Raw genomic sequence first — 27,545 nt, 5'->3', positions numbered from 1 at the left:
AGGAACCTGGAATTCCTAATCTTGACAGTCACACTGAGCATCTTACCCAGGGCTGTTAGAGGTTCTTACAGTTTCAGCCCCTTCTCAGAGTTTCATATAGTCCGGATGGATAGTTGGATTTGAAGGGGATTATGGAATTGTACCTTTTGAGTCAGACGCAAGATAGTTTTACTGAGGGTTTGAGATAGTCGCAGAAAAGCCAAAAACTATAGAACAGAAAGTAGCAGTTTATACTAAAATCTTTGGGAAAGGTCATATGGACATTTTCAAACATTTAAGGAGATGATCAGAATTCTGAGTGAGAACACCAAACAGAGACATCAGTACACAAGCAAGAAGAGAAATTCAATTCAATTCAATTCAATTTTATTTGTATAGCGCCAAATCACAATACAAATCATCTCAAGGCACTTTACAAAAACTAAAACTAAAAACCCAACAATTCCCTTATGAGCAAGCACTTGGCGACAGTGGAGAGGAAAAAACTCCCTTTAACGGAAGAAAAAAACCTCCAGCAGAACCGGGCTCAGTTTGGGCGGCCATCTGCCTCGACCGGTTGGGGTGAGTGGATAGAGCAGAGAGAAAAGAACAGCAACAATAAACAACAAATAGACACTGCAGGTTGGTGGGACCAGTAACTGCACATCAGCAATATACAGCTCCAGGACCAGGGACACCTGCAGAAGGTACAGAGAGAGAGAGAGAGAGAGAGAGGGAGGGAGAGAGCACAAACTAGGGGAGAGAGAGAGCACAAGGTTAGTGACATTCAATGGTGGAATATACATGAGGTGGGAGAGAAGGGGGGTGGGGGGGGTGGGGTAGGGGAGCTCAGTGCACCGATGGTCCTCGGGCAGTCTAGGCCTATAGCAGCATAACTAACTAAGGGATGGTTCAGGGTTGCCTGAAGCCAGCCCTAACTATATGCTTTGTCAAAGAGGACATAAGGGATTCCAGGTAGTATTGAGATGTATTATTTTCATTTTATTTGACCTGCTTTTATTTGGTTTACGCTGATATTTTCCTCTTGCCAAACAATTTCTGTCTGGGTCTAAAAAAACATGTGCAGGTATATATTGGAAACAGTTGGCAAGAGGGTAAAGTAAACACAAAGCCACCCTGAACAATCTCCTTCGCTTCAGTATTCATGTCCCCAGAATACAAAGACCTGAGAGCTGACCAAAGTGTTTGCTAAGTATTATTTGATTTAACACATGTGCCAGGGGTGTACCAGTCACCAGATTTCATTGCACTCGAACACTTATGGGGCATCGTGCTGCACCATCTACAACTTTCCATCAAAAGAACAAGGATGGAAATTCTCATGGCGTCGTGTCCCTGAATTAAAATCACAGAAAGTTGAAGCACATGTGAGAGGAAAGAAAAAAACTGTGCTGTTCTGGCAGGTTTTAGTAATTCAACACCCTATTAAGACATACTGTTTTTGTTTCCTTCCACAGAGAGTGTGCTGGTTTAAAGAGGCTGCCAACAGGGCACAATTTTATCCAAGCTGGTAAAAATAATAAAATCCATGAAAGCAGTAAAAAGGTTTTTGTTTGCCAGACTGTATTGATAAGACCAGGTCAAATTCAAACCAAATGACATGAAGAATAACTACTGTAAGTACCCGAGTGAACTGGTGAACCTGTGTTTAGTGTGGGATTTTCCAGCTTGGTCTGTCTGAAAGAAAATAAGGTACTGCTGTTTCTCCCACAGCACTCCGCTAGCCATCGATGGTCGAGGCTCAATTCATCAGACCCCATTGTTTCCCCGCTGAGTCTGCGGTTTCGCTCTGCTATTCTCTGCTGTTCTGCCTTTTCTTTCTGCGCCATGTCATGCAGTGGTCGAGTGTGAGATAGTGTGCTCACGTCTGCCTGTCTGCACATATCCATACGAATGTGTGTGTTACAGGGGCTTTTCACTGGTGCAGGATCAACTGTATGTACGTTGAGACAGTGTGGGGCCTTGTGGTTTCCTGCCCCCTGACTCCTGATTTTCTTCTTCCTCCTCTCGTTCATCTTATTATATTTCCCTCTTCCATTCCCTGCCACTGGAGTCGTTCCCCTATATCGGCTCTTTCATTGTTTATTCAATTGTCTGACTAAATATCCTCAAGCCTGCCAGTAGAACTGATTTTCTAATTTCAGTTGTCCGGTACACCAGAGAAAAACCAGACCTTGTGCTGAATAGATTTGAATGACGTCCTTGAATTAGTCAGAACTTTCATTCATCATTCACGTTTTGTTTCTTAGGCCCAGACTTAGCATCAATAAAAGCTTCTTGTTTCTGTATAATATTTAATATTCAGAATTCTTCTTTCTCTTTCCCAGCGTCTGGCCAGTGCCAAGGCCCACACATCACGGTTTGTGAGTGCCAACCTGCCATGCAACAAGTTCAAGAACCGACTGGTCAACATCATGCCCTATGAGACCACACGAGTGTGTTTGCAGCCAATTAGAGGAGTGGAGGGCTCTGACTATATCAATGCCAGCTTTATTGATGGATACAGGTCAGACAGAGATGTTAGACTGTCATTCATCGTGTAACGTTCTTATATGCTCTTCAGAGATAATGTCACACTCATTTACTGTACAGTAATCTGTGTATTTATGTGTGTAGGCAACAGAAGGCCTACATAGCAACCCAAGGCCCACTGGCAGAGACCACAGAGGACTACTGGAGGATGCTGTGGGAACACAACTCCACCATAGTTGTCATGCTGACCAAACTGAGAGAAATGGGACGGGTATGGACGCACACAAACCACTGCAGTCAACTGTACAATGCACGGCATGCTAGGATACATTGGCTCTACTGGAGAACAAATTTTTCTGGTTCTATGGCTAGAACATAATGTGAGCCCCAGTGCTGATTTTGTCTTTTTGTCTTTCACATCAGGTGATATGACGTTTCCAAGCAGATAATAAAAACTAACAGTGGCCTATTTTAGCAGGAAACACAATGACTTTTTTAAGGGAGAGAAGAAAACATCCTGATTACACGTGTAGCCATTGTTGATAAATAGCTGTAAAAACTAAAAATGCTAAGTCACATGTTTAAATGTAACAGCATAAGATCCACTGAAAATGGCAGAGTGGGAAAGTTAGAGACGGTGTTGTTTGTTACTGAATAATGAAATAAACATAAACAGGATGCCATATAAACATAAAGTACGGGCAGTACACAAACCTCCTCAGACACAACGTGAAGCTTTGAGCTGAGGCCTCTGTGCTGTCCTGTAGGAGAAATGTCACCAGTACTGGCCTGCAGAGCGCTCAGCCAGATACCAGTACTTTGTGGTGGATCCCATGGCTGAGTACAACATGCCCCAGTACATCCTCCGAGAGTTCAAGGTCACTGATGCCAGGGTGAGTCTTCGCTTTGTTTGGGTTGTTTAAAACAGGGTTGTGTGTACTGTTGGATATACTCTAAAAATAATAAGGCTCTTTTCTTTCTATTTAGGATGGCCAATCACGAACGGTCCGTCAGTTCCAGTTCACCGATTGGCCAGAACAGGGAGTGCCAAAGTCAGGGGAGGGATTCATTGATTTTATCGGCCAGGTGCACAAAACTAAAGAACAGTTTGGCCAGGATGGGCCAATTACGGTGCACTGCAGGTAAGATGCATCCTTCACACTGGCCGTTCTTCATACCATGAGCTCCTTGTGTGGCCTGATCAGTGCAGTCGTTTGAAGACCTACATGTTTTTAACGCAATTAAAACACATTCTGGTGAATGTCTTATAATTATGAGCAAATAGTTTAATAGAAAGCAGTCAGTCCTCATTCAAGCTGAAGCTTGGGCTGGGTCGGCACAAGGGTTAAGAGACAGCAGTGTCTTGGGGCTAAAATCACAAATATCCACTCTGTACGTGAGTCCATATGCTTTTCTTACTGCTCTTATTGTCGCATGTGAACAAATAATCAGGACCAGGTCATTTATAACAGCTGATAACAACGGACATTTTCGGACCAAGAAGTTCTAGGGAAACAGTTCTAGGAACTACCTCAGGAAAAACGGATTCAAGAACTACAGACCTCATTTTTTAGTAGGAATGTTGAAGTAACATAAGCCAGATGATGGTCGGTATAGTGACGTCACAACATTCAACAACAATGCTAGTAATAATATAACTATAAAAAATAAGATCTCTTTGAGCTTTCTCCAAATGTAGGCTCAATAAAGCCTGGGCTTCTCCATCAGTCTGTTTGTGTGAGTCTTCTTTCCTCAAGAGCTGTTGTTTACAGCATGGTGGTTAGCGCTATTGCTTCACAGCAAGAAGGTCGTAGGTTCGCAGCCTGGCCTTCCTGTGTGGAGTTTGCATGTTCTCCCTGTGCTTGTGTGGGTTTACTCCGGGTACTCCGGTTTCCTCCCACAGTCCAAAAACATGCATGTTCAGTTGATTGATGACTCTAAATTGCCCATAGGAGTGAGTGTGAGTGTGTGTGGTTGTTTGTCTTTGTGTGTCTATATGTGGACCTGTTGACCTGTCCAGGGTGTACCCCTGCCTTTCACCCCAAAGAGAGCTGGGATAGGCTCCAGCAGATCCCTGTGACCCGGGTTAAAAAATAAGCGTGTATAGAAAATGGATGGAGCTGTTGTTTATATTAGCTTTTAAAAATGGTGTTGGTAAACACACATTACTTTTTTATTGAAAAAGTTCTTTCTCATAAGTAGAAGCTAAAAATGCCCTAGAACTATTATAATTCTCAGTTACTGTTCCAAGAACTATGAAAAAGTTGTCCGAGTTGACTACAGGTACAGTTCTAAAGATGTTTCCACGTGTCTAACAACAGTGCTGGAGTAGGGAGGACTGGCGTGTTCATCACCCTCAGCATCGTGCTGGAGAGGATGAGGTATGAGGGTGTGGTGGACATCTTCCAGACTGTCAAGATGCTGCGCACCCAGAGACCTGCCACCGTTCAGACAGAGGTGAGCTTTCCTGCTTATTATTCTGCTTTGTTTTCTACCTCCTGTGTCTCTATTTCACTGATGTGTTCTGCCTCCAAGGACCAGTATCAGTTTTGCTACCGTGCCAGTCTGGAGTACCTCGGAAGCTTTGATCACTATGCAACATAAAACCCAGCGGCTGTCTCTCATGCCACATCACACCTAGTGCACTTTTCTTAGGTCACACGTGGCCTGGATTAGTGCACTAGGCTGCAATGTGTCTTTGAAGATTTCACCACCACATGCAGAGTGAGGAGGGACCATCGGCTTATCCCGTACCCAGAAGCAACACCTCTAACTGAGCCATACCAATCTGCTTGACAAGGGTGTTTTCTTCCACCCTCAGCCCAAACACACCCATTGGTCAGTCTGAAGAAGCTACTTCAACCACTGTTCCAATCAGAATACTTGATCAAGTATAGACTTTTATTATTCCTTTCAGTGCTTTTGTGGGCACCCAGATTGCTTTACATTGTTTGGGTGTGGAACTCTCACCTCATCCACCTCCAGTGTAGCATCACCAACCTAAAACAGGACCAGGCTACAGTATTTAGCTGTCACAGAAAATTCTGGTTTTTCTATATTGAGGATTGTCTTGGAGTCTACAAATCCATCCTATGGAAGCCTCGAGGACAGAATGAACTGGGACTTTTGAGCACCAGAGAATTGCCAACAGGAGACTGAAAACACAGTATTAAAAAAAACAAACACATCCAAAAAAGACACCAAGAAGTTTTTTTTTTTGTTATTGAAACAGACTCGTTTCTTCTGGATGAATCATTTTTATCATACAGTAATGAAAACCACCAGTTCAACCTTACGCTTCAAGATTTAAGATAAAGAAAATTTAAGAGAGGGTTAAAATGCATACCACACAGTAAGACAATAATAGTTTTTTTTTTTTTTTTTTTTTTTTTTTTTTTTTTTTTTTTAACAGATGTGATTATCTTCTTTTTTAAAAACTGAATATTCAATATGGCATGTTCTGTTTTTTTTTTTCCCACAGATCTATGACTTTGTTCCCATTGACCATACCAAGGGAAATTTTTTTTATGTGATCCAATGAGCTGTAGCTTTTTTTTCCTAGGTGATATGTTACTGTTTTGAAGTGTAGAATCAAATTTTGTGTGAAAAAAATGAAAAATTCATGATTCACTATCATTGAGTGTTGCTCCTATATTCTCTACCCACACTAGTTCGCATGTACACAGGACTCTCAACGTCATTTCTGTCTGGCCTGTGGTGTCAGAGACCTGAGCATAGCCATTTTTTAATTCCCAGGGGCCCCCAGAGGAACAGTTGTAACCCTGCTGCTACCTGAGAATAATTCTGCCAAGTTGTTCTGTGTGAAAACAGAGGAAGCCAGATAGAACACAACTATAGAGAGTATGCACAAGTTATAAAGAAACAACTATTTATGTGTCCAAATAAGCTTCATAAAGATTTCTCAAGCAGGGTGTGAGAAAGGGATGTAGAAAAAGGGGTGGGATTGGGGCGGGGGTGTCAGGAAAGGAGCGGTTTTCTCACTGGAATGCTCACTTCTGACTTCGTCTGATTCAGTGTGCAATAAGTAGATGTATTATATATTTTTGTGTCAAGTCACTAATTGCAGTTAATTACCATTATGGTGATGATGATGATGATGGTGGTGCATCGTTTTTCCAGACACAAGGATGTTACACTTGGTATGGTTCCTGCCACCATTTAATGTGTCCAAACAGAGGAATGACCTCTGACCTCTTAGGAAGTAGATGATTTATCATGTCACAAATCCAGTAGATGATGTCATCCTTCTGTGTGTCACGGCAACCAACAAATGATCAAACTCATATTTCAAACAGCATCTAATAAGTATTTTGATTTTAGATTTCTAGTGCCTTATATTACACGCCTATTTTGATAAAGTTACTTTAAAGGGTTTTTGTGTATTTTATGTCTGTATGCTTGTATGTATGTGAACTGAATGTCTGTGTATATGATTTTGTTATGTTACAGTATGTGAAGGTATTTTGTCCATTCTGTTCTTGGCTGTGAAATTAACTATGGATGGCTTGTCGGCTGGATAGTTGTGCTCATTGCTTTCTACCCAGCAAGGTAGAAGGCAACATCATATCTCTTTTAATTAAAGAAAATCTTACATCAGATTCAAGTACAGACAAAAATGTGGTTTCAAAATACATTAGCTACTAGCAGGATGGGATGATGAGGAAAAAAGTTTGTCAACAGCTTTCAACCTTTTTTTTTCTTGCACAAACTTTGTGTTGATACTCTTTCATTAAGATTTCAGTTTGCCTGCCATGAAATGTTGGCCACACGAGTGACTTTGGCACAGACTACAAGCTGGCTAAGTAAAGTATTATTTACTTAGCTATGTGGAACTGTATATAGAGCTTTCACTGTTGGTTTGGAGAAAAGGCAAAATAACAAACCATACACATATCCCACCTAAAGATCCCTCACCTAAAATCAGGCAAACCGGTCATCTGTCTTCTTCATTCTGATGTCTACAGTTAAATGTATTTTTCCTTTAATGACAAAAGCTGAGAGAAGTTCAGGTGCTATATCTCTAATGACGCAGAACTAGACTATCTTTTTTTTCTATCTCCATTAATGCTTGACCTTATAAGTGATTGTCGACAGTTTCCCACCATCTTACAGTAAAACCCTGTTGTCGTTTTTGTATGCATGGTACCACTTTTGAGATGCCCCTGTGGTCGCACCTGTTATGGGAAGACTTGCACTTTCTCTCTTGTACTATGCACTAATACTAGTATCCTATTATCTCTGACACACCCCCCCCCCCCCCAAATATTCAAACAGATCTGAATACCCCAACCAACAAAAAAGGAATTTCTCTTGAACTCCACAAAGGTGGACCCTGTAATGTTCACACTGATTGTGTATATGTAAATAACACAAAGTACACAAAGAGTAATTGAAATGCATAAGTAAATAAATGAATAAATAAATTGTTAACGTAAAGAGTGAATTAAGAATTTATCAGATTTACAGAGTGATATAATAAAATAATACAAAGATGCACCTGAACTCACAGTTTTATGGCACAGCAGTATGTGCAATACATCACACTGTGGATTTGTTGAACCACAAAAGAGATGTTTCACAAAAGGTGTTCTATTTTAGCCCCAATGTATCATGTAGGTGAAATGAACTGGAGTTTATAAATTGTATAAAGCGAAAATATGGTGTGTTACTTGGATCAGTTACCTCCAATTGGTCTGTAAATGTAACCTTTTTTTGTTTGTTTTGGTTTTATGCTCCGAGTCAGCAAGTGCTTTTTATTTTCTTACATTGGTTCACGGAGCAGGGAAAAACCTAAAAACAGGTCTGTATGGATTTCTGTTCTTTGTCGACACAAGTTTTATTTGTTACAAATAAACTCGAGTGAAATAATTGCTGTTCCTCTTTTTTTGTATATCTGCATTTCCCACCAAAAAGTAACAATAAATAACAATTGTCAATGTTACTTCAAACAAATTCTCTCAAATCAAGACTTTTCCCTTTTTGACTTGGGTCAAGAGTCAATGAGTCAAGAAAGACAGCATTAGGTCAAGGATTGTGTAAGTCAATGGCCCATAGCAGTAGATAGATAGATAGATAGATACTTTATTCATCTCCCATGGGGGAAATTCAGATTGCTCTGCAGCTCTTATATTATATTTAACATAGAGATTTCACTATAAAATATTAAATTTTAAATATAATTAACAGATAAAGGCACTCAGTTAATAACATATAACAAATAGCATAACTAACATAACAATTACTATTAAACAGCCTAATGGCTGTGGGGACAAAGGATCTCAACCTCTCAGTTCTGCAGCAGTAGTTTAAAGCTTGAACGCACACTTTGGTACGGATCTTTTTACATACCTCATTTTCTTACACTCATTGACCTTTTGTCTTTCAAGCAAATATCTGTCACTTTTTTTGTAAATCGTGAAAATAAACTTGCAGAGTTTTCTATTATGAAGCAAAATAAGTCCGTAGTTAATGTGCTCAAAGATGCTAAATCACTGGCCCTTTTCCAAACCAGACAAGCAATGAATATTTTTCTCTAAATATGCACAGCAGCTGTTTCAAGCAGTGACTGTAGAAGGGGTGGACATAGCAAACCGGCTTCTAGGTTTGAAGCCATATAGGAAGTATATGGAGTCATAAATTAATAAAATTACGTTACACTCTCCGTCTAACAGGCGGCGCAATCTGCTATTGGACGTGGGTACGTCAAACGTCGGCGGGGGAGTTAAGGTGGCGCATAGGAAGTATAGACGTGTAGTGAACGGTATAACAGGGCCGTGTGAGCGGCTGTATGAAGGATATGCCGGGTATGCGTACAAGATTAAATATTGGGAGGGTAGGGTGTGTAGAGGAGTGTGTCGATGGAGAATCATGGGGTGTGGGCGGTATGCATACCATGAGTGTGAAAGACTGGGCACTGTTCCGTGATGTGATGTGTCTGCTGCCTAATGTCGTGTGTGTGTGTGCGCGCATGTGTGAGCATGGGATAGGAGCTTGTGTCTTAACTGTTTTTTTTCTGTATAAATTAGAGATTGACGGCCCTCTGACGCTCTCGGAATTGTGTAGTGGTGTTTTGCCTTCAACATCATCGCCAGCACCACCATAACCCGATCATATGCTACAAGGACCTACAGAGCAGACAGTGGCGTATGTACAGATGATGGAGACTGCGGTGGAGCATCTGGCGTGCCACGCATTAGCCCATTACAGGTAATGCGGTCCCGCCTTGTACTCTGTTCACTGTTCACATGTAAATAATCTCAGGTGAACCAGGTAAATATGTGCACTCACCCGAGAAATGACATAAAACGTCAAACTTCATCATAGAATTTACTCACTTTTTCCGCGCGTTTGGATGATGGCGCGTTACGCATGTGAAGGAGGGCTTCTTATATTCCACACAGAGACAAATAGTTTAGTTTGTCCTCAGAGTAAAAACACTGATTTTAACTCAAATGACGAACGTTTGGTTCCACGTTGTTTTGTACTGTGCTGCACTAATCCCCTCCCATCTACATTGGCTGAAAGGCTCATTATGCGCGTCTTTGTCTGGTCGTTGAGTGCGTCTTTTGTTTAGCTCAGGTAAATCACATGACTATTCATCCTGAGACACACCTTCTTGCATATGGCCTTTCTGGACAAAAAGTGTCTTAGAAAATTTAAATCAGTGTATTGTTTACTGTGAATGAGTGAACAAGATGACTTTCACAACACTGTGAAGTAAACACTTTAGCCTACAACATGCCAAAGTCTTGTGAACCAATGTTCTGTTTGTGTTTTATGGTCTTATTTCAGTGACTAAAAAATTGTAGTTTTTCACTAACCATGCATAAACACTGTTTTCTCAAAAACACAATCATGTATAAACTTTCTGCTCACATATTATTGTAGCCAATTTTGTGCTGATTAAAGTGTTATCAGAGTTTAGACATTAATATGTTTAAAAGCAACTGAAAAAAAGCACAAATGTCAGGACATGTCAAAATTTGTTAAGGGCCCCAAAACCCCTCGGACCCCAGAGGGTTAATCCTCTGGGGTCGACGAACGCACCGGCGCGTTTTGACGCATCTTCTACTGATAACGCCGAAACAAACTTAAATTACTCCATCAATTCTGGTCGTACAGAAAAAAGAAATATATTATTCAAATCTGTAAAGGGTCTAGTTTTAGTTGTATACCATCATAATAACAACAAAACGTTGTGCTTTTTTAAAATAAAGAAAGCCGACAGGGTGCGCTGTCTGTCTTTTCTGTCTCTGTCATTTCTCTTCACAGACGCGTAAATAAAACAACGAGAATCTCAGCAAATACTTGCCTCATAAGAATAAGAATTATGTGTTTAGCTTATTCTGTAGACTGCCCGTCACAGGAAGGCCATGAGTGCCTGTGGGGCTTCCATCAGACTTCCTGGCGCATCGCTTTGACCTTGTTCTGCACAAACTGAGGACAGGCCGATTCATCCCTGCTCTCTCTGCATTTCTTGATGCTGATGACAGGCGAACAAGCGGGGCTGCTGAAGTGATACTACAAACATAAAAATTATCATGTTCCTCGAAGCACAGGTCGAGGTGGAGGAGTAGCTACAATCTTCCACTCAAACTTATTATTAAACTTTCATCCTCAGAACAATTTTAACTCATTTGAGAGCCTCACTCTTAGTCTCTCACATCCAAACTGGAAAACACAAAAACCAGTTCTACTTGTCACTGTGTACCGTCCACCTGTTCCTTACTCAGAGTTTTTTAACTGAATTCCCTGACTTCCTGTCTGATCTAGTGCTTAGATCAGATAAAGTCATTATAGTGGGAGATTTTAACATTCATGTAGATGCTGAAAATAACGGCCTCAGCATTGCATTTAATTCTATATTAGATTCAATTGGTTTCATTCAAAATGTTAATAAACCCACCCACTGTTTCAATCACACCCTTGATCTTGTTCTGACCTATGGCATCGAAATTGAACATCTAATAGTTTTTCCCCCAAATCCTGTTTTGTCAGATCATTCTTTAATAACTTTTGAATTTAAAATGATGGATCATGCAGCGTTTGGAAGAAAATTCCACTACAGCAGATGTTTATCCGACAACGCTGTTAATAAATTTAAGAAAATGATTCCATCTTTATTTACGTCTATGCCAAGTATAAACATAGTGGAGGGCAGCTGCTTCAATCCCACCTCCCTACCAAATTGATCATGTTGTTGACAGCGCTGTAACCTCACTGCGTGAAATGCTTAATTCTGTAGCCCCTCTGAAAAAGAAGTTAGTGAATCAGAGAAGACTAGCCCCATGGTATAATTTACATATTCGTACCTTAAAGCAGGCATCACGAAGGCTGGAAAGGAAGTGGCGTTCCACAAACTTAGGGGAAATTTTTCTAGCCTGGAAAAACAGTCTACTAACATATAAAAAAGCTCTCCGTAAAGCCAGAACTGCATACTATTCATCACTAATAGAGGAAAATAAGAACAATCCCAGGTTTCTTTTCAGCACTGTAGCCAGGCTGACAAAAAGTCACAGCTCTGTTGAGCCCAGTGTTCCCTTAGCTCTCAGCAGTGATGAATTTATGAGTTTCTTTACAAATAAAATCACAACTATTAGAGATAAAATTCAGCAGATGCTTCCTATACCTGCAATAAATGAATCTTCTACTACAGTAGCTCTTGAATCATCTGTAGGACCTCAGTTATGTTTAGACTGCTTCTCTCCCATAGATCTCTCTGAATTTACATCAGTAGTTGCTTCATCGAAATCATCAACGTGTCTCTTAGACCCCATCCCGACTAGACTGCTTAAAGGCACCCTGCCATTAATGAACTCATCTTTATTGGACTTGGTAAATTTATCTCTAGTATCAGGCTACGTACCACAGGCCTTTAAGACTGCAGTAATCAAACCTTTCACTCAAAAAGCCTAGTCTTGATCCAGGAGTCTTGGCTAATTATAGACCAATATCCAACCTGCCATTTATTTCTAAAATCCTAGAAAAAGCTGTTGCTAAGCAGCTATCAGACCACTTACACAGGAATGGACTATTTGAAGATTTTCAATCAGGATTTAGAGCACATCATTGTACAGAAACAGCACTGTTGAAAGTTACCAACGATCTTCTCTTAGCCTCAGATAATGGACTTGTTTCGATACTTGTCCTCCTAGACCTTAGTGCAGCATTCGACACCATTGACCACAACATCTTATTACAGAGACTGGAGCATGTGATTGGTATCAGCGGAACAGCGTTAAAGTGGTTCCAATCCTATTTATCGGACAGATTCCAGTTTGTTCATGTCCATGATGAGCCTTCCACACGAACAAAAGTTAGTTATGGAGTTCCACAAGGCTCCGTGCTAGGACCGATTCTGTTCACCCTGTACATGCTTCCTTTAGGATATGTCATTAGGAAGCACTCTATTAATTACCACTGCTATGCAGATGACACTCAGTTATATCTATCTATTAAACCTGTTAACACAAACCAGTTAACCAGACTTCAAGCCTGTCTAACTGACATAAAGGCCTGGATGACCAGTAACGTTTTACTTTTAAACTCGGAGAAAACAGAAGTCATTATATTTGGGCCAAAAAATCTCAGAAATAACTTTTCTCAAATTATAGCTACTTCTAGATGGCATAACCCTGGCCTCTAGCACTACTGTAAAAAACCTTGGAGTTATTTTTGACCAGGACATGTCCTTTAACTCACACATAAAACAAATCTCTAGAACTGCATTCTTTCACCTGCGCAACATTGCCAAAATTGGGAACATCCTGTCTCAAAATGATGCAGAAAAACTAGTCCATGCATTTGTTACCTCAAGGCTGGATTAGTGTAACTCATTACTATCTGGATGTCCCAATATCTCCATAAAAAGCCTCCAATTAATCCAGAATGCCGCAGCCAGAGTCCTGACAGGAACTAGCAAGAGAGATCATATTTCTCCTATATTGGCTTCTCTTCATTGGCTCCCTGTAAAATATAGAATAGAATTTAAAATCCTTCTTCTCACATACAAATCCCTTCATAATCAAGCTCCTTCATACCTCAAAGACCTCATAGTACCATATTATCCCAACAGACCACTTCGCTCTCAGAGTGCAGGTCTACTTGTGGTTCCCAGAGTTTCCAAAAGCAGAATGGGAGGCAGAGCCTTTAGTTATCAAGCTCCTCTCCTATGGAACCAGCTCCCAGCCCGGGTTCAGGAGGCAGACACTCTCTATACTTTTAAGGCTAGATTTAAAACCTTCCTCTTTGACAAAGCATATAGTTAGGGCTGGCTTCAGGCAACCCTGAACCATCCCTTAGTTATGCTGCTATAGGCCTAGACTGCCCGAGGACCATCGGTGCACTGAGCTCCCCTACCCTAACCCCCCCCCCCTCTCTTCCCCTCCCCTCTCTTCCTCTCCTCCCACCTCATGTATATTCCACCATTGAATGTCACTAACCTTGTGCTCTCTCTCTCCCCTAGTTTGTGCTCTCTCCCTCTCTCTCTGTTCTCTCTGTACCTTCTGCAGGTGTCCCTGGTCTGGTCCTGGAGCTGTATATCGCTGATGTGCAGTTACTGGTCCCACCAACCTGCAGTGTCTATTTGTTGTTTATTGTTGCTGTTCATTTCTCTTTGCTCTATCCACTCACCCCAACCAGTCGAGGCAGATGGCCGCCCAAACTGAGCCCGGTTGTGCTGGAGGTTTTTTCTTCCGTTAAAGGGAGTTTTTCCTCTCCACTGTCGCCAAGTACTTGCTCATAAGGGAATTGTTGGGTTTTTAGTTTTAGTTTTTGTAAAGTGCCTTGAGATGATTTGTATTGTGATTTGGCGCTATACAAATAAAATTGAATTGAATTGAATTGAAACGCTGAAGACTTCAGAAAAACGTGCCAACATTGAGCCTGTCTGGGGTTACACCAAAACTGAAGAACTGAAACAGCTGGCAGTACTGGTTGATTCGTGGATGGTGGGGCGGGAGTGCTATTAAATCTCAGCTACATTAAGAAAGTATTATACCTGTCCTTAACAAGCTGAATGTATTACTGCATTCATGCTAATGTTTCTGACGAGATTAGTCAGTGGTTATAACGCCTCATTCCACAGGTCTATAAAGAGGGCTCCTGCCACCGTGAATAAACACAATGAGAAGGAAGTGTTTAATTCACTGTACAAGACAGCGGGTGAAAAACCCCAACCCGTATTCAGATTTGATGTAGGTGACACTGAGAATATCAAAGCATCGTGGGGTATTCAGTAAGGGGTACGAGCAGACATTCACAGACGAAGAATTTCAATATAAATGATCGACAGGCCACCGATCCGGTCGTGTACAGCCTGTGTGATCTAGCAGGCGATACTGTGAAAGGGACGTTATATAAGGAGGAGCTACAGCCTGTAATTGTAGATGAAAATAAGACTTTTAAAATAGAGAGAATATTAGCAAGACGTGGGAACAAAATGCTAGTGAAATGGCTGGGGTGGCCTGACAAATTTAAAACCTGGATGTCCACAAAAGATATTTTGAATCTATAAGAGAGACAGTGCCAAGCCGCTTGGTCACACTGTGAGGTCACAGAGATGATGTGAACAAAAGACGCGTACCCTCAGTATCATAGGCAGCACAGGCATGTGAATGTTGATGAAAAAAAGACACCTTGAGGTGTTAAAAGAGAGAGATAATCCCCATTGCACCATATGCTTAGTTAGCTTTCATACAAGGGTGTTTACACTGGGGAGTGAAAAAAGACACATTCGCAGACAGCAGAGGAGCACCGAGATGGAGAAAAGGAGGAACGGTTTTCATGTCACGTTGCCCAGTAACGCTTCAATACGTTTATATCCCAGTAATAAGATATGGAATTAGAGAACACAGCTAGCCAGGCCAATACATCTGGACAAACCATATGAGGTGGGGCTCAGTGAAATTCAGTACCCGGTTACCTGGATCCCGATTTCCAAGCTGACGCCGCTATATCAATAAGAGACCCTAAGGCCGACAAGGAGCTTATGCTCAACATACCCGTGGGTCACTATGACTCTGTTGACAGAATAGTACAAGAATTCAACGCTGCATGCATGTTACACACATCTACTTCTCCTTCTTCTTTTCCTTTCGGCTGCTCCCTTCAGGGGTCGCCACAGCGAATCATCTGCCTCCATTTAACCCTATCCTCCTCACCCACACCAACTATCCTCATGTCCTCCTTCACTACATCCAAGAACCTCCTCTTTGGTCTTCCTCTAGGCCTCCTTCCTGGCAGCTCTAACCTCTAACCTCACTGTCCCTCCTCTGAACATGTCCAAACCATCTCAATCTGGCTTCCCTGGCTTTTTCTCCAAAATATCTAACATGAGCTGTCCCTCTGATGTACTCATTCCTGATCCTATCCATCCTCGTCACTCCCAGAGAGAACCTCAACATCTTCAGCTCTGCTACCTCCAGCTCTGCCTCCTGTCTTTTTCTCAGTGCCACTGTCTCTAAACCAGACAACATTGCTGGTCTCGCCACTGTCTTGTACACCTTTCCTTTCATTCTTGCTGACACTCTTGTCACACATCACACCTGACACTTTCCTCCACCTGTTCCAACCTGCTTGCACACGTCTCTTCACTTCTTTTCCACATTCTCCGTTGCTCTGGACTGTTGACCCTAGGTACTTAAAATCCTCCACCTTCTTCACCTCTACTCCCTGTAACCTCACCGTTCTACTTGAGTCCCTCTCATTTACACACATGTACTCTGGTTTTACTGCGGCTAACCTTCATTCCTCTTCTTTCCAGAGCAAAACCTCCATCTCTCTAGATTTTCCTCCACCAGCGCATTCACTACAGATGGCAATGTCATCTACAAACATCATGGTCCACGGAGATTCCTGTATAACCTCATCTGTCAGCCTGTCCATGACTTGACATGACATGACAGATACTTTATTCATCCCCACTGGAGAAATTCAGATTGTCCTGTAGCTCTTAACTAATAATTTTAACAGAGATTCCACTATAAAATATGAAAACGGATGAAGGCACTCAAATCAATAACATATAACATAAATAACATATCAATAACATAAATTACTAATAAAAGGGGTCAATTATCAACAATTACATATCAATTACTACTACTAGTAATAATAATAATAAATTCCTAATAATTACTATTATACAATCTAATGGCTGTGGGGACAAAGGATCTTCTCAACCTCTCAACCTGAGATGAGCCTCCTACTGCAGCTGCTACTCTGTTTAGTCAGTATGTGGTGGAGGGGGTGTTTATTATTGTTCAATATAGAAAGCAGCTTCCTCCACATCTGCTGCTTCACTACAGTTCTGAGAGGGTCCAACCCCCTGCCTAGCACAGAACTGGCCTTTTTCACCGGTTTGTCCAGGCGCCTACAGTCTCTGTCCGTAATGCCACTCCCGCAACAGACAGCAGCATAGAACAGTGTACTTGCCATGACAGTGTAGTAGAACATGCATAGCATGTCACTGCAGACACTGTAGGAACCAAGCGGTCTCAAGAAGAAGAGGCGGCTCTGCCCTTCTCTGTACACTGCATCCACATTGGCAGGGCACTCTAGTTTTTCGTCCAGTACCACCCCCAGGTACTTGAAAGGTCTGTACAGGCTCTATCTCCTGTCCATCAATACAAACTGGCATGGTGCTTTTGTTCTCCTAAAATCCACCACCAGCTCCTTAGTCTTGGTGGTTGTCAAGAGAAGATGGTTCTCAGTCAGTGAAGGCCTCCACTAGGTCCCTGTACTCCCCCTCCCGTCCATCGCGGACACATGCCACAACAGCTGTGTCATCAGAATTCTTCTGAATGTGGCAAGACTCTGAGTTATACCTAAAGTCCGAAGTGTAGACCGTTAACAGAAAAGGAGCAAGAACAGTCCCCTGTGGAGGCACAGTGCTGCATTCCAGTGTCCCAGAAACACATCTCCCCAGTTTGACATACTGTGGTCTGGATGTCAAATAGTTCATAATCCATTACGTCAGGGAGGGGCCACCCCCATACATAGAAGCTTTTCTCTCAGTATGGCAGGAGGTCAGATAGTATTGAAAGCACTGGAGAAATCAAAGAACATAATCCTCACATATGAACCAGGCACATCCAGAGAGGCATATGCCGGTGCATCATGTAAAGTATGAGAATAAGTATGACATTAAACTGCACTCCTTGTACAGCCGCTGGTTCCTCACAAGCGCCTCCAGTTCATCACACAGTGCAGTGAGTTAACATTCCCCATGAGCACAGAGTGCAGAAAAGGCTTGCATCTCCACCTTCTGTTGTTCCTCTTAGCCTTTAGCTTAGCCCAGGCTCTACATCCACGAAACTGTCTCCTCAGCACAGATTGGGTGAGTTACTCTGTGTCCAATCTTCGACAGGGCCAGCAGTTCCTCTCTAGTGTACACTACTCTACTTGAGACAGTAGACATTTTAAGAAAAAAGCATACGAAAAAACTACGAAAATCTTCAAAAAAACACAGGAGCTACACGGACTTTTGGAAAAAAAAAATCACCACAGCAAACAAAGCTGATCCTTGGTGTAGTCGCACCTCCACCTTGAACTCCTCTGTCACACCCCTACAGCACACCTCACCAATGTCTTACAGCTCTCATACATGTCCTGCACCACTTGAACATACTTCTCTGCCACTCCAGACTTCCTCATACAAAACCACAGCTCCTCTCGGCACCCTGTCATACGCTTTTTCCAAATCTACAAAGACACAATGCCGCTCCTTCTGGCCTTCTCTGTACTTCTCCATCAGCATTCTCAAAGCAAATATTGCATCTGTGGTACTCTCTCTTGGTATGAAACCATACTGCTGCTCACAAATGCTCACTTCTGTCCTCAGCCTAGCCTCCACTACTCTTTCCCATAACTTCATTGTGTGACTCATCAGCTTTATTCCTCTGTAGTTTCCACAACTCTGCACGTCTCCCTTGTTCTTGAAGATGGGCACCAGTACACTTGAATGATTTGTATTGTGATTTGGCGCTATACAAATAAAACAGAATTGAATTGAAGATAGAGACTATTTTGTCTCACTTGGTAATTACGAGTCTGAGCGAACAAAAATTAAATGTGGGGTTCCTCAAGGGTCTGTTCTTGGTCCTCTCTTATTCAATATCTACATGCTGCCCCTTGCTCAGATTATGGAATACTACAACATTGACTACCATACCTATGCAGATGACACCCAACTTTATATATCAGTATCATCTCATGATTATAGTCCTCTAATTTCATTATGTGAGTGTATTAATCAAGTCAAAGAATGGATGTGCCAGAATTTTATCCAGCTCAATACAGACAAGACAGAAGTGATTGTTTTTGGCCCCAAAATGAATGGTCAAAGGTCATTGCTCACCTTGACTCCATGTCATTGAAAGCTACAAATCAAGCCAGAAACCTTGGTGTAATCATTGACTCAGACATGAATTTTAACAACCACATAGATTTAGTGATGGATTCATCACTAAATCTTCCTATTACCACCTGAAGAACATTGCTAGAATAAAAGGTTTCTGTCTAAACAAGATGCAGAAAAACTTGTTCATGCATTTATCTTCAGTAGGTTAGATTATTGTAATGGCTTGTTTACAGGTCTTAGCAAAAAGTCAATCAGACAGCTGCAGCTTATCCAGAATGCTGCTGCCAGAGTCGTTACAAACACCAGGAAACTGGACCATATCACACCAGTTCTCAGATCACTACACTGGCTTCCTGTTCATTAAAGGATAGATTTTAAAATCTTATTGCTAGTTTATAAAGCACTAAATGGTTGTGGATCAAAATATATTCAAGATGTATTAGTTCCCTATGAGGTTTCCAGACCCCTCAGGTAATCTGAGACGGGTCTACTGTGTGTTTCCAGAACCAGAACCAAACAAAGTGAAGCAGCATTCAGTTACTATGCTCCTCACTTGTGGAAGAAACTTCCTGAACACCTGAGGTCTGCTCAAACTGTCAGCACATTCAAATCAGGACTGAAAACACTGTTTACTGCTGCCTTCAAATAATTGTTCATCCTTGTTTTCTTAATGTGCTTTTACATCTTATTTTAATTTACTTTATTTCATTTTGTTACAACCCTTTGTGTCTAGGGGAAATTTTTAGGGAAGAACACATTCACCAGATCGTAAAAAGTCGGCCGATATTTATTTACAAACCAAGAAAAGACCAAGGAGCTTAAGTACAACAAAAAAAACAGATTCTGGTATGGGCACAGCCAAGTACTTCAAAACGTTCAACCAAAAAAAACACTGGCTCAAAGCCATTCAAAAATGAACTAATAATTACAGGTCTTTTTAACTACTTTAGAAAATCAACAAAAATACCAATAACTATACAGCTCTAATATTACCAAGAACACAAAGACTATTCAAACCGACAAGCGGTATACAAGCACTATACTGACAACAAGGTTTGAGGAGAAAGTCACAACACCGAGGTGAACTGACCATTGGCAAGGCACAGCTCACCCCGCATGTCGGAAATCCTGGGCCTTAAAGAGGAAATGCTGAGGTGTAGTCAGCTGATTGGTGGGAGGCTGGTGAAGGGGAACCAATCAGGGGAGGAGGCGCGGTCCATGGAGATGTTCTGCAGCTGCGAGTTGGCGACTTCCTCTGCTGTTGGTCACCCGTCTACGGCTCCACCCAGCGGACAGAGGTTGGAAGGTGTGGGTGAGGATATCCCAGGCATCCTCTCACTGGGTTTCTCAGTCAAACACAATATCACAATAACACACACGGGGGGGCGGAAAGCCGAACGGCCCATGGCCGTAACACCCTCCCCCTTAAAGTCTGGACCCACCAGACACAAAATCGCACTTTGCAAGGTTTAATGTTAGCGATGATTGAGCGAGTCGCTTAAAAACTTGACGTAATACGTCAATGTGTTCAGTCCAATCCTGGGTGTACACTACAACATCATCCAGGTAAACATTGCATTGTTTTATGTCTCTTAGCACAGTGTTCATCATCCGCTGGAATGTGGCGGGTGCGTTGCATAGACCGAACGCCATCACAATATACTGTAGTAACCCATCTGGCGTGACAGAAGTGGATATTTCCGAGGCACACTCGGTCAAAAGTACTTTCCAGTATCCCTGGAGTAGTCTAGATACAAACTTAGCAGAACCTACGTTGTCCACACAATCCTCCATACGAGAAAGTCCAATTTTGTGACTTGATTTACCTTCCTAAAATCAGTGATGAAACGGGGAGTACCATCTGATTTAGCCTGAATTAAACACGGGGAACTCCACGCGCTGTGACTTGGGATGGCGAGGCAATGCTGAAGCAAGTAATCGGTCTCTGCTTTCATTAGGGCCCGCTTGGTTAAGTTGGCCCGGTAGGGATGTTGCTTGATTGGCCAGGCGTCACCTACGTCTATGTCGTGCTCCGCCACTCTGGTACGAGTGGGCACGTCATTAAACAAACATAAAAAGTCATTCATGAGGTTTTCTATGTCTGCTTGTTGCTCTCGGGTCAAATGTGTTAGACGCTCCCCATACCTTCCCAACTCAGAGTTGTTCAACCTCCCCGTTTGACGTGCCGTGGGGCGGTTGTCATCCACTGGGGGATCTGGAGCGACATCCTCTACTATGATGGCGGCACTAGCATGGGAAGTATCTGGTTGGGAGATAGTAGCGTCAGTGTTAGCAGACTCTCGTGTAAAATATTGCTGTAACATATTTATGTGGCAAACTCTCCTTTTCCTCCGTCGGTCAGGAGTGCTTATCACGTAATCCGTATCACTGAGCCTTTTCTCAATTGTGTAGGGACCCCAGAACCGTGCAGTCAGGGAGGAGCTGGGTTGAGATAGCAACACTAAGACCGGATCTCCTACAGAAAACTGCCGCGGTATCACAGTTCGATCATGACGACACTTCATGTTCGTTTGCGTTTCACTTAGGGTCTCCTTCGCAAATCGATTGGCGTTATGGAGCTGCTCCCTGAAGTTACTGATGTAACGTAATACATGTTGAGCGGGCTCACTTACTTCAAGCATAGCCTCTTTTACCGCTTTCAACGGACTACGAGGACTATGTGCAAACACAAGCTCGAAGGGACTGAATCCTAGGGATTCCTGCCGTGCGTTGCGTGCAGCAAACAGTACAAAGGGCAATTCTTCGTCCCAATCTTTCTCTGTCTCTAAGCAATATTTCCTAAGCATGCTCTTAATGGTCTGATGCCATCTCTCGAGCGCACCCTGGCAGGAAGCGGTAGAGGTCATATGCTGAGCCTCTAGGGTTTTCATCACCTGCTGAAAAATTTTAACAGTGAAATATGTTCCCTGGTCAGTTTGGATTACCCTAGGTAGTCCAAAAGTCGCGAAAAACATCATTAGCGCTTTGACGATGACCGGGGCAGTAATCCGTCATAACGGAATCGCTTCCGGATACCTAGTGGCAGTACACATTACCGTCAATAGGTACTGATTTCCCCTACGGGTTTTCGGTAGCGGTCCTACACAGTCAGCTATAACCTTTCCGAACGGTTGCTCCACTACCGGTATGGGATGGAGCGGTGCCCGGGGAACACCCTGATTAGGCTTCCTGGCTAGTTGGCAGACATGGCAACTACGGCAATATTCTACCACATCCTGCTTTAGCCCTGGACAAAAGAAATGCTGTAGCACATTATGGTATGTCTTAGCAACTCCCACATGTCCGGACCAATTGCTCTCATGGGCTAGTGACAGAACTTGCTGTCGGAAACTTTGTGGTACTACTACCTGAGTTACATGTCTCCAGTCCTGCTCTCCATCACCATGCATATGCCACTTTCGTATAAGGAGTCCGTCTTCTATATATAGCTGGGCACGGGGATTAGGTTTACTTGACCTCAGTTCTTTTAATTCATTTCAATTCAATTTTATTTGTATAGCGCCAAATCACAATACAAATCATCTCAAGGCACTTTACAAAAACTAAAACTAAAAACCCAACAATTCCCTTATGAACAAACACTTGGCGACAGTGGAGAGGAAAAACTCCCTTTAACGGAAGAAAAAAAACCTCCAGCAGAACCGGGCTCAGTTTGGGCGGCCATCTGCCTCGACCGGTTGGGGTGAGTGGATAGAGCAGAGAGAAAAGAACAGCAACAATAAACAACAAATAGACACTGCAGGTTGGTGGGACCAGTAACTGCACATCAGCGATATACAGCTCCAGGACCAGACCAGCGACACCTGCAGAAGGTACAGAGAGAACAGAGAGAGAGGGAGAGAGCACAAACTAGGGGAGAGAGAGCACAAGGTTAGTAAGATTCAATGGTGGAATATGCATGAGGTGGGAGGAGAGAAGAGAGGGGAAGGGAAGGGAAGGAGAGGGGGGGTTAGGGTAGGGGAGCTCAGTGCACCGATGGTCCTCGGGCAGTCTAGGCCTATAGCAGCATATGACAGGAACTATCAGGACTCTGGCTGCGGCATTCTGGATTACATTCCACTACAGCAGATGTTTATCCGACAACGCTGTTAATAAATTTAAGAAAATGATTCCATCTTTATTTGCATCTATGCCAAGTATAAACATAGTGGAGGGCAGCTGCCTTAACCCTCTGGGGTCGACGCACGCGCCGGCACGTTTTGACGCATCTTTTTCTGATAAGGCCGAAACAAACTTAAATTACTCCGTCAATTCTGATCGTACAGATAAAAGAAGTATATCATTCAAATCTGTAAAGGGTCTAGTTTTAGTGGTATGCCATCATAATAAAAACAAAACATTGTGCTTTTTTTAAATGAAAGCCGACAGGGTGCGCTCTCGGACTTTTCTGTCTCTGCCATTTCTCTTCACAGACGCGTAAATAAAACAACCAGAATCTCAGCGAATACTTGGCTCATAAAAATAAGAATTATATGGCTAGAAAGCTTGAAATGTTTTCTTTTGAGTGAAACAATTCAAGTCAAAAACAAATCATCACTTTTTATTTAATCCGTATGAACGTAAGGAGAAGTCCGTTTTTTCCCGTCTCACCTCATTACAGGTAATGCGGTCCCGCCTTGTACACTGTCCACTGTTCACATGTAAATAATCTCAGGTGAACCAGGTAAATATGTGCACGCCCCCGAGAAATGACACAAAATATCAAACTTCATCATAGAATTTACTCACTTTTTCGGCGCGTTTGGATGATGGCGCGTTACGCACGTGAAGCGGCGCTCCTTACATTCCACACAGAGACAAATAGTTTAGCTTGTCCTCAGAGTAAAAACACTGATTTTAACTCAAATGAGGATCGTTTGCTCCTCATTGTGTTGTATTGTACAGCACTAATCCGTCCCATCTACATTGACTGAAAGGCTCATTATGCGCGCCTTTGTCTGGTCGTTCAGTGCGTCTTTTGTGTTCTCAGGTAAATCACATGACTATTCATCCTCAGACACACCCTCTTGCATATGGCCTTTCTGGACAAAAAGTGTCTTAGAAAATTTAAATCAGTGTATTGTTTACTGTGAATGTGTGAACAAGATGACATTCACAGCACTCTGAAGTAAACACTTTAGCCTACAACATGCTGGTCTCCAAAGTCTTGTGAACCAATGTTCTGTTTGTGTTTTATGGTCTTATTTCAGTGAGTAAAAAATTGTAGTTTTTCACTAACCATGCATAACCACTTTTTTCTCAAAAACACAATAATGTATAAACTTGAAGCTCACATATTATTGTAGCCAATTTTGTGCTGATTACAGTGTTATTAGACTTTAGACATTAATATGTTTAAAAAACACTGAAAAAAGCACAAATGTCAGGACATGTCAAAATTTGTCCAGGCCCCAAAAACCCCCTCAGACCCCAGAGGGTTAATCCTACTCCCTACCAAATTAATCATGTTGTTGACAGCGCTGTAACCTCACTGCGTGAAATTCAGAGAGATCTATGGGAGAGAAGCAGTCTAAACATAACTGAGGTCCTACAGATGATTCAAGAGCTACTGTAGTAGAAGATTCATTTATTGCAGGTATAGGAAGCATCTGCTGAATTTTATCTCTAATAGTTGTGATTTTATTTGTAAAGAAACTCATAAATTCATCACTGCTGAGAGCTAAGGGAACACTGGGCTCAACAGAGCTGTGACTTTTTGTCAGCCTGGCTACAGTGCTGAAAAGAAACCTGGGATTGTTCTTATTTTCCTCTATTAGTGATGAATAGTATGCAGTTCTGGCTTTACGGAGAGCTTTTTTATATGTTAGTAGACTGTTTTTCCAGGCTAGAAAAATTTCCTCTAAGTTTGTGGAACGCCACTTCCTTTCCAGCCTTCGTGATGCCTGCTTTAAGGTACGAATATGTAAATTATACCATGGGGCTAGTCTTCTCTGATTCACTAACTTCTTTTTCAGAGGGGCTACAGAATTAAGCATTTCACGCAGTGAGGTTACAGCGCTGTCAACAACATGATCAATTTGGTAGGGAGGTGGGATTGAAGCAGCTGCCCTCCACTATGTTTATACTTGGCATAGACGTAAATAAAGATGGAATCATTTTCTTAAATTTATTAACAGCGTTGTCGGATAAACATCTGCTGTAGTGGAATTTTCTTCCAAACGCTGCATGATCCATCATTTTAAATTCAAAAGTTATTAAAGAATGATCTGACAAAACAGGATTTGGGGGAAAAACTATTAGATGTTCAATTTCGATGCCATAGGTCAGAACAAGATCAAGGGTGTGATTGAAACAGTGGGTGGGTTTATTAACATTTTGAATGAAACCAATTGAATCTAATATAGAATTAAATGCAATGCTGAGGCCGTTATTTTCAGCATCTACATGAATGTTAAAATCTCCCACTATAATAACTTTATCTGATCTAAGCACTAGATCAGACAGGAAGTCAGGGAATTCAGTTAAAAAACTCTGAGTAAGGGACAGGTGGACGGTACACAGTGACAAGTAGAACTGGTTTTTGTGTTTTCCAGTTTGGATGTGAGAGACTAAGAGTGAGGCTCTCAAATGAGTTAACATTGTTCTGAGGATGAAAGTTTAATAATAAGTTTGAGTGGAAGATTGCAGCTACTCCTCCACCTCGACCTGTGCTTCGAGGAACATGATAATTTTTATGACTGAGGGGGGTTGATTCATTCAGACTGACATATTCATCCTGCTGTAACCAGGTTTCAGTAAGATAAAGTAGGTCAATTTGGTGATCAGTTATCAAATCATTTACTAACAAAGATTTAGATGAAAGGGACCTAATATTTAATCGTCCACATTTGACAGTTCTGTTTTTCTGCTCAATAAGAGGAGTGGTCTTAATTTTTATTAAGTTTTTATGAATAACTCCTCTTCTGTTAACTTCTGATTTATTTGATTTATATGTTCGAGGGGCAGACACAGTCTCTATGTGGTTTGAGGGGGGCGGCGGCTCTAAGGAAACTGCAGAGAGGCGTTTTAGACAGTCTCTGCATCCCGGTCCCCACCCTGAATTGTCAGGCTTTAGATCGGCTAATAAACTCGGCCAAATTTCTAGAGATGAGAGCTGCACCATTCAAAGTGGGATGGATGCCGTCTCTCGCTACCAGACCGGGTTTTCCCCAGAAAGTGGCCCAATTGTCTATGAAGCCCACATCGTTTGCTGGACACCACCTAGACAGCCAGCGACGGAACGACGACATGCGGCTAAACATGTCATCGCTGGTCAGATTGGGGAGGGGTCCAGAGAAAACTACGGAGTCCGACATTAATTTAGCAAAGTTACACACCGACTCAACATTAATTTTAGTGACCTCCGATTGGCGTAATCGGGTGTCATTGCTGCCGACGTGAATAACAATTTTCCCATATTTACGATTAGCCTTAGCCAGCAGCTTCAGATTTGACTCGATGTCGCCCGCTCTGGCCCCAGGAAACATTTGACTATGGTAGCTGGTGTCTCTATTTTCACGTTCCTGACTATGGAATCGCCAATTATCAGAGTCGGTTTCTCAGCGGGTGTGTCGCTGAGCGGGGAAAATCTATTAGAAACGTGAACAGGCAGGTGATGAGCCGTGGGCTTCTGCTTAGGAGTACGTTTCCGTCGGACCGTCGCCCAGACTAATTCTCCGGGCTGCTCCGGAGCTGCCCTTGGACCGCTAACAGACCCTGAGCTCGGTGGCTCCACACCAGCTAACGGGGCTAGGCTAGCTGGCTTTTGTTCGAAGGTGCGGAGCCGCGCTTCCAAATCAGTGATCCTCGCCTCCAAGGCTAACAGAACCTTACACTTATTACAGGTATCATTATCGCTAAAGGAGGCAGAGGAATAACTAAACATGTGACACACCGAGCAAGAAAGAGAGAGAGGGAGAGGCCATGTTAGCTCAGCTAACTAGCTAGCTAAGCTAACTGGTAGGCTAACGAACGCTAAGTCAGGAAATAGCAGTAAATACCGGTCAAAATAGAAAGGTACTTGACTAGTACCGGAATGTAGCAGTTAATGAATTGTTTAGAGTTTAGTTAGTTTTTAGGTGTGTTAAACTATAGGTAGTCTGTTGCTAATCTGTAGACGAACTATGCAACACACACAACACGATACGCTTGCAAGACAAAGTGATTCACTTACCCGTAGAGCAACACCAACCTTTTACCTTTTTGCCACTCACCAACCCTTCATAACACTTCTGTAGAGTTGGGTCCTGCCCGTGCAACTCGCGTAGTCGTTCGTTCCTTATCACAGCAGTCCCTTCTTTTAAGTCGGGAGCAGATTTAGCCACCTCCTTCATCGGAGGGTGCTGTTCCTCTGCTTTGGGAGTTGCAGACGTAGTGTTCTCGGCTTCTGAAAATAAAGGTACTAAGAAACTGTCCACAATAGGGACCTCAGCATTAGTACGAGCTTGAGCTCTGGTGACAACACATGCGGGGAAAATGGACGTTTCATCAGCTGTCCCCAGCGGTACAGGCACATCTACCGTTTCCAATGATGCCAGTACTTTTCCACCCACCATATCGTTACCTACTAGTAATGCTACTCCCTCAAAAGGTAGCTTCTCACTTATAGCTACAGGAAAATATCCAGTCACAAGTTTTGATTTTACGAAAATCCTGTGAATGGGCTTCGGGGACCCATCTCAATCCCCCTCAA

At 42.4% G+C, this 27,545-nt stretch overlaps 1 protein-coding gene across 6 annotated transcripts in view; it reads left to right on the top strand.

Moving 5' to 3' along the window:
• The window catches only part of ptprdb (protein tyrosine phosphatase receptor type Db), an 88,279-nt gene extending 82,454 nt beyond the window's left edge, over positions 1-5,825 (top strand). For all 6 annotated transcript variants that reach the window (XM_026303134.1, XM_026303131.1, XM_026303129.1 and 3 more), the window contains 6 exons: positions 2,328-2,506; positions 2,617-2,743; positions 3,240-3,365; positions 3,460-3,614; positions 4,794-4,929; positions 5,008-5,825. In XM_026303134.1, coding sequence (XP_026158919.1) covers positions 2,328-2,506; positions 2,617-2,743; positions 3,240-3,365; positions 3,460-3,614; positions 4,794-4,929; positions 5,008-5,076 — 792 coding nt within the window. In that variant the 3' untranslated portion in view covers positions 5,077-5,825. The remainder of the gene's footprint in view (positions 1-2,327; positions 2,507-2,616; positions 2,744-3,239; positions 3,366-3,459; positions 3,615-4,793; positions 4,930-5,007) is intronic.
• Positions 5,826-27,545: the final 21,720 nt, after the last annotated feature.

Source organism: Mastacembelus armatus, chromosome 1, assembly GCF_900324485.2.
Source record: "Mastacembelus armatus chromosome 1, fMasArm1.2, whole genome shotgun sequence".
Taxonomy (NCBI): Eukaryota; Metazoa; Chordata; class Actinopteri; order Synbranchiformes; family Mastacembelidae; genus Mastacembelus; species Mastacembelus armatus.
The sequence above is the reverse complement of the archived record's forward strand: the minus strand, read 5'-3'. Positions and strand labels throughout refer to the sequence as shown.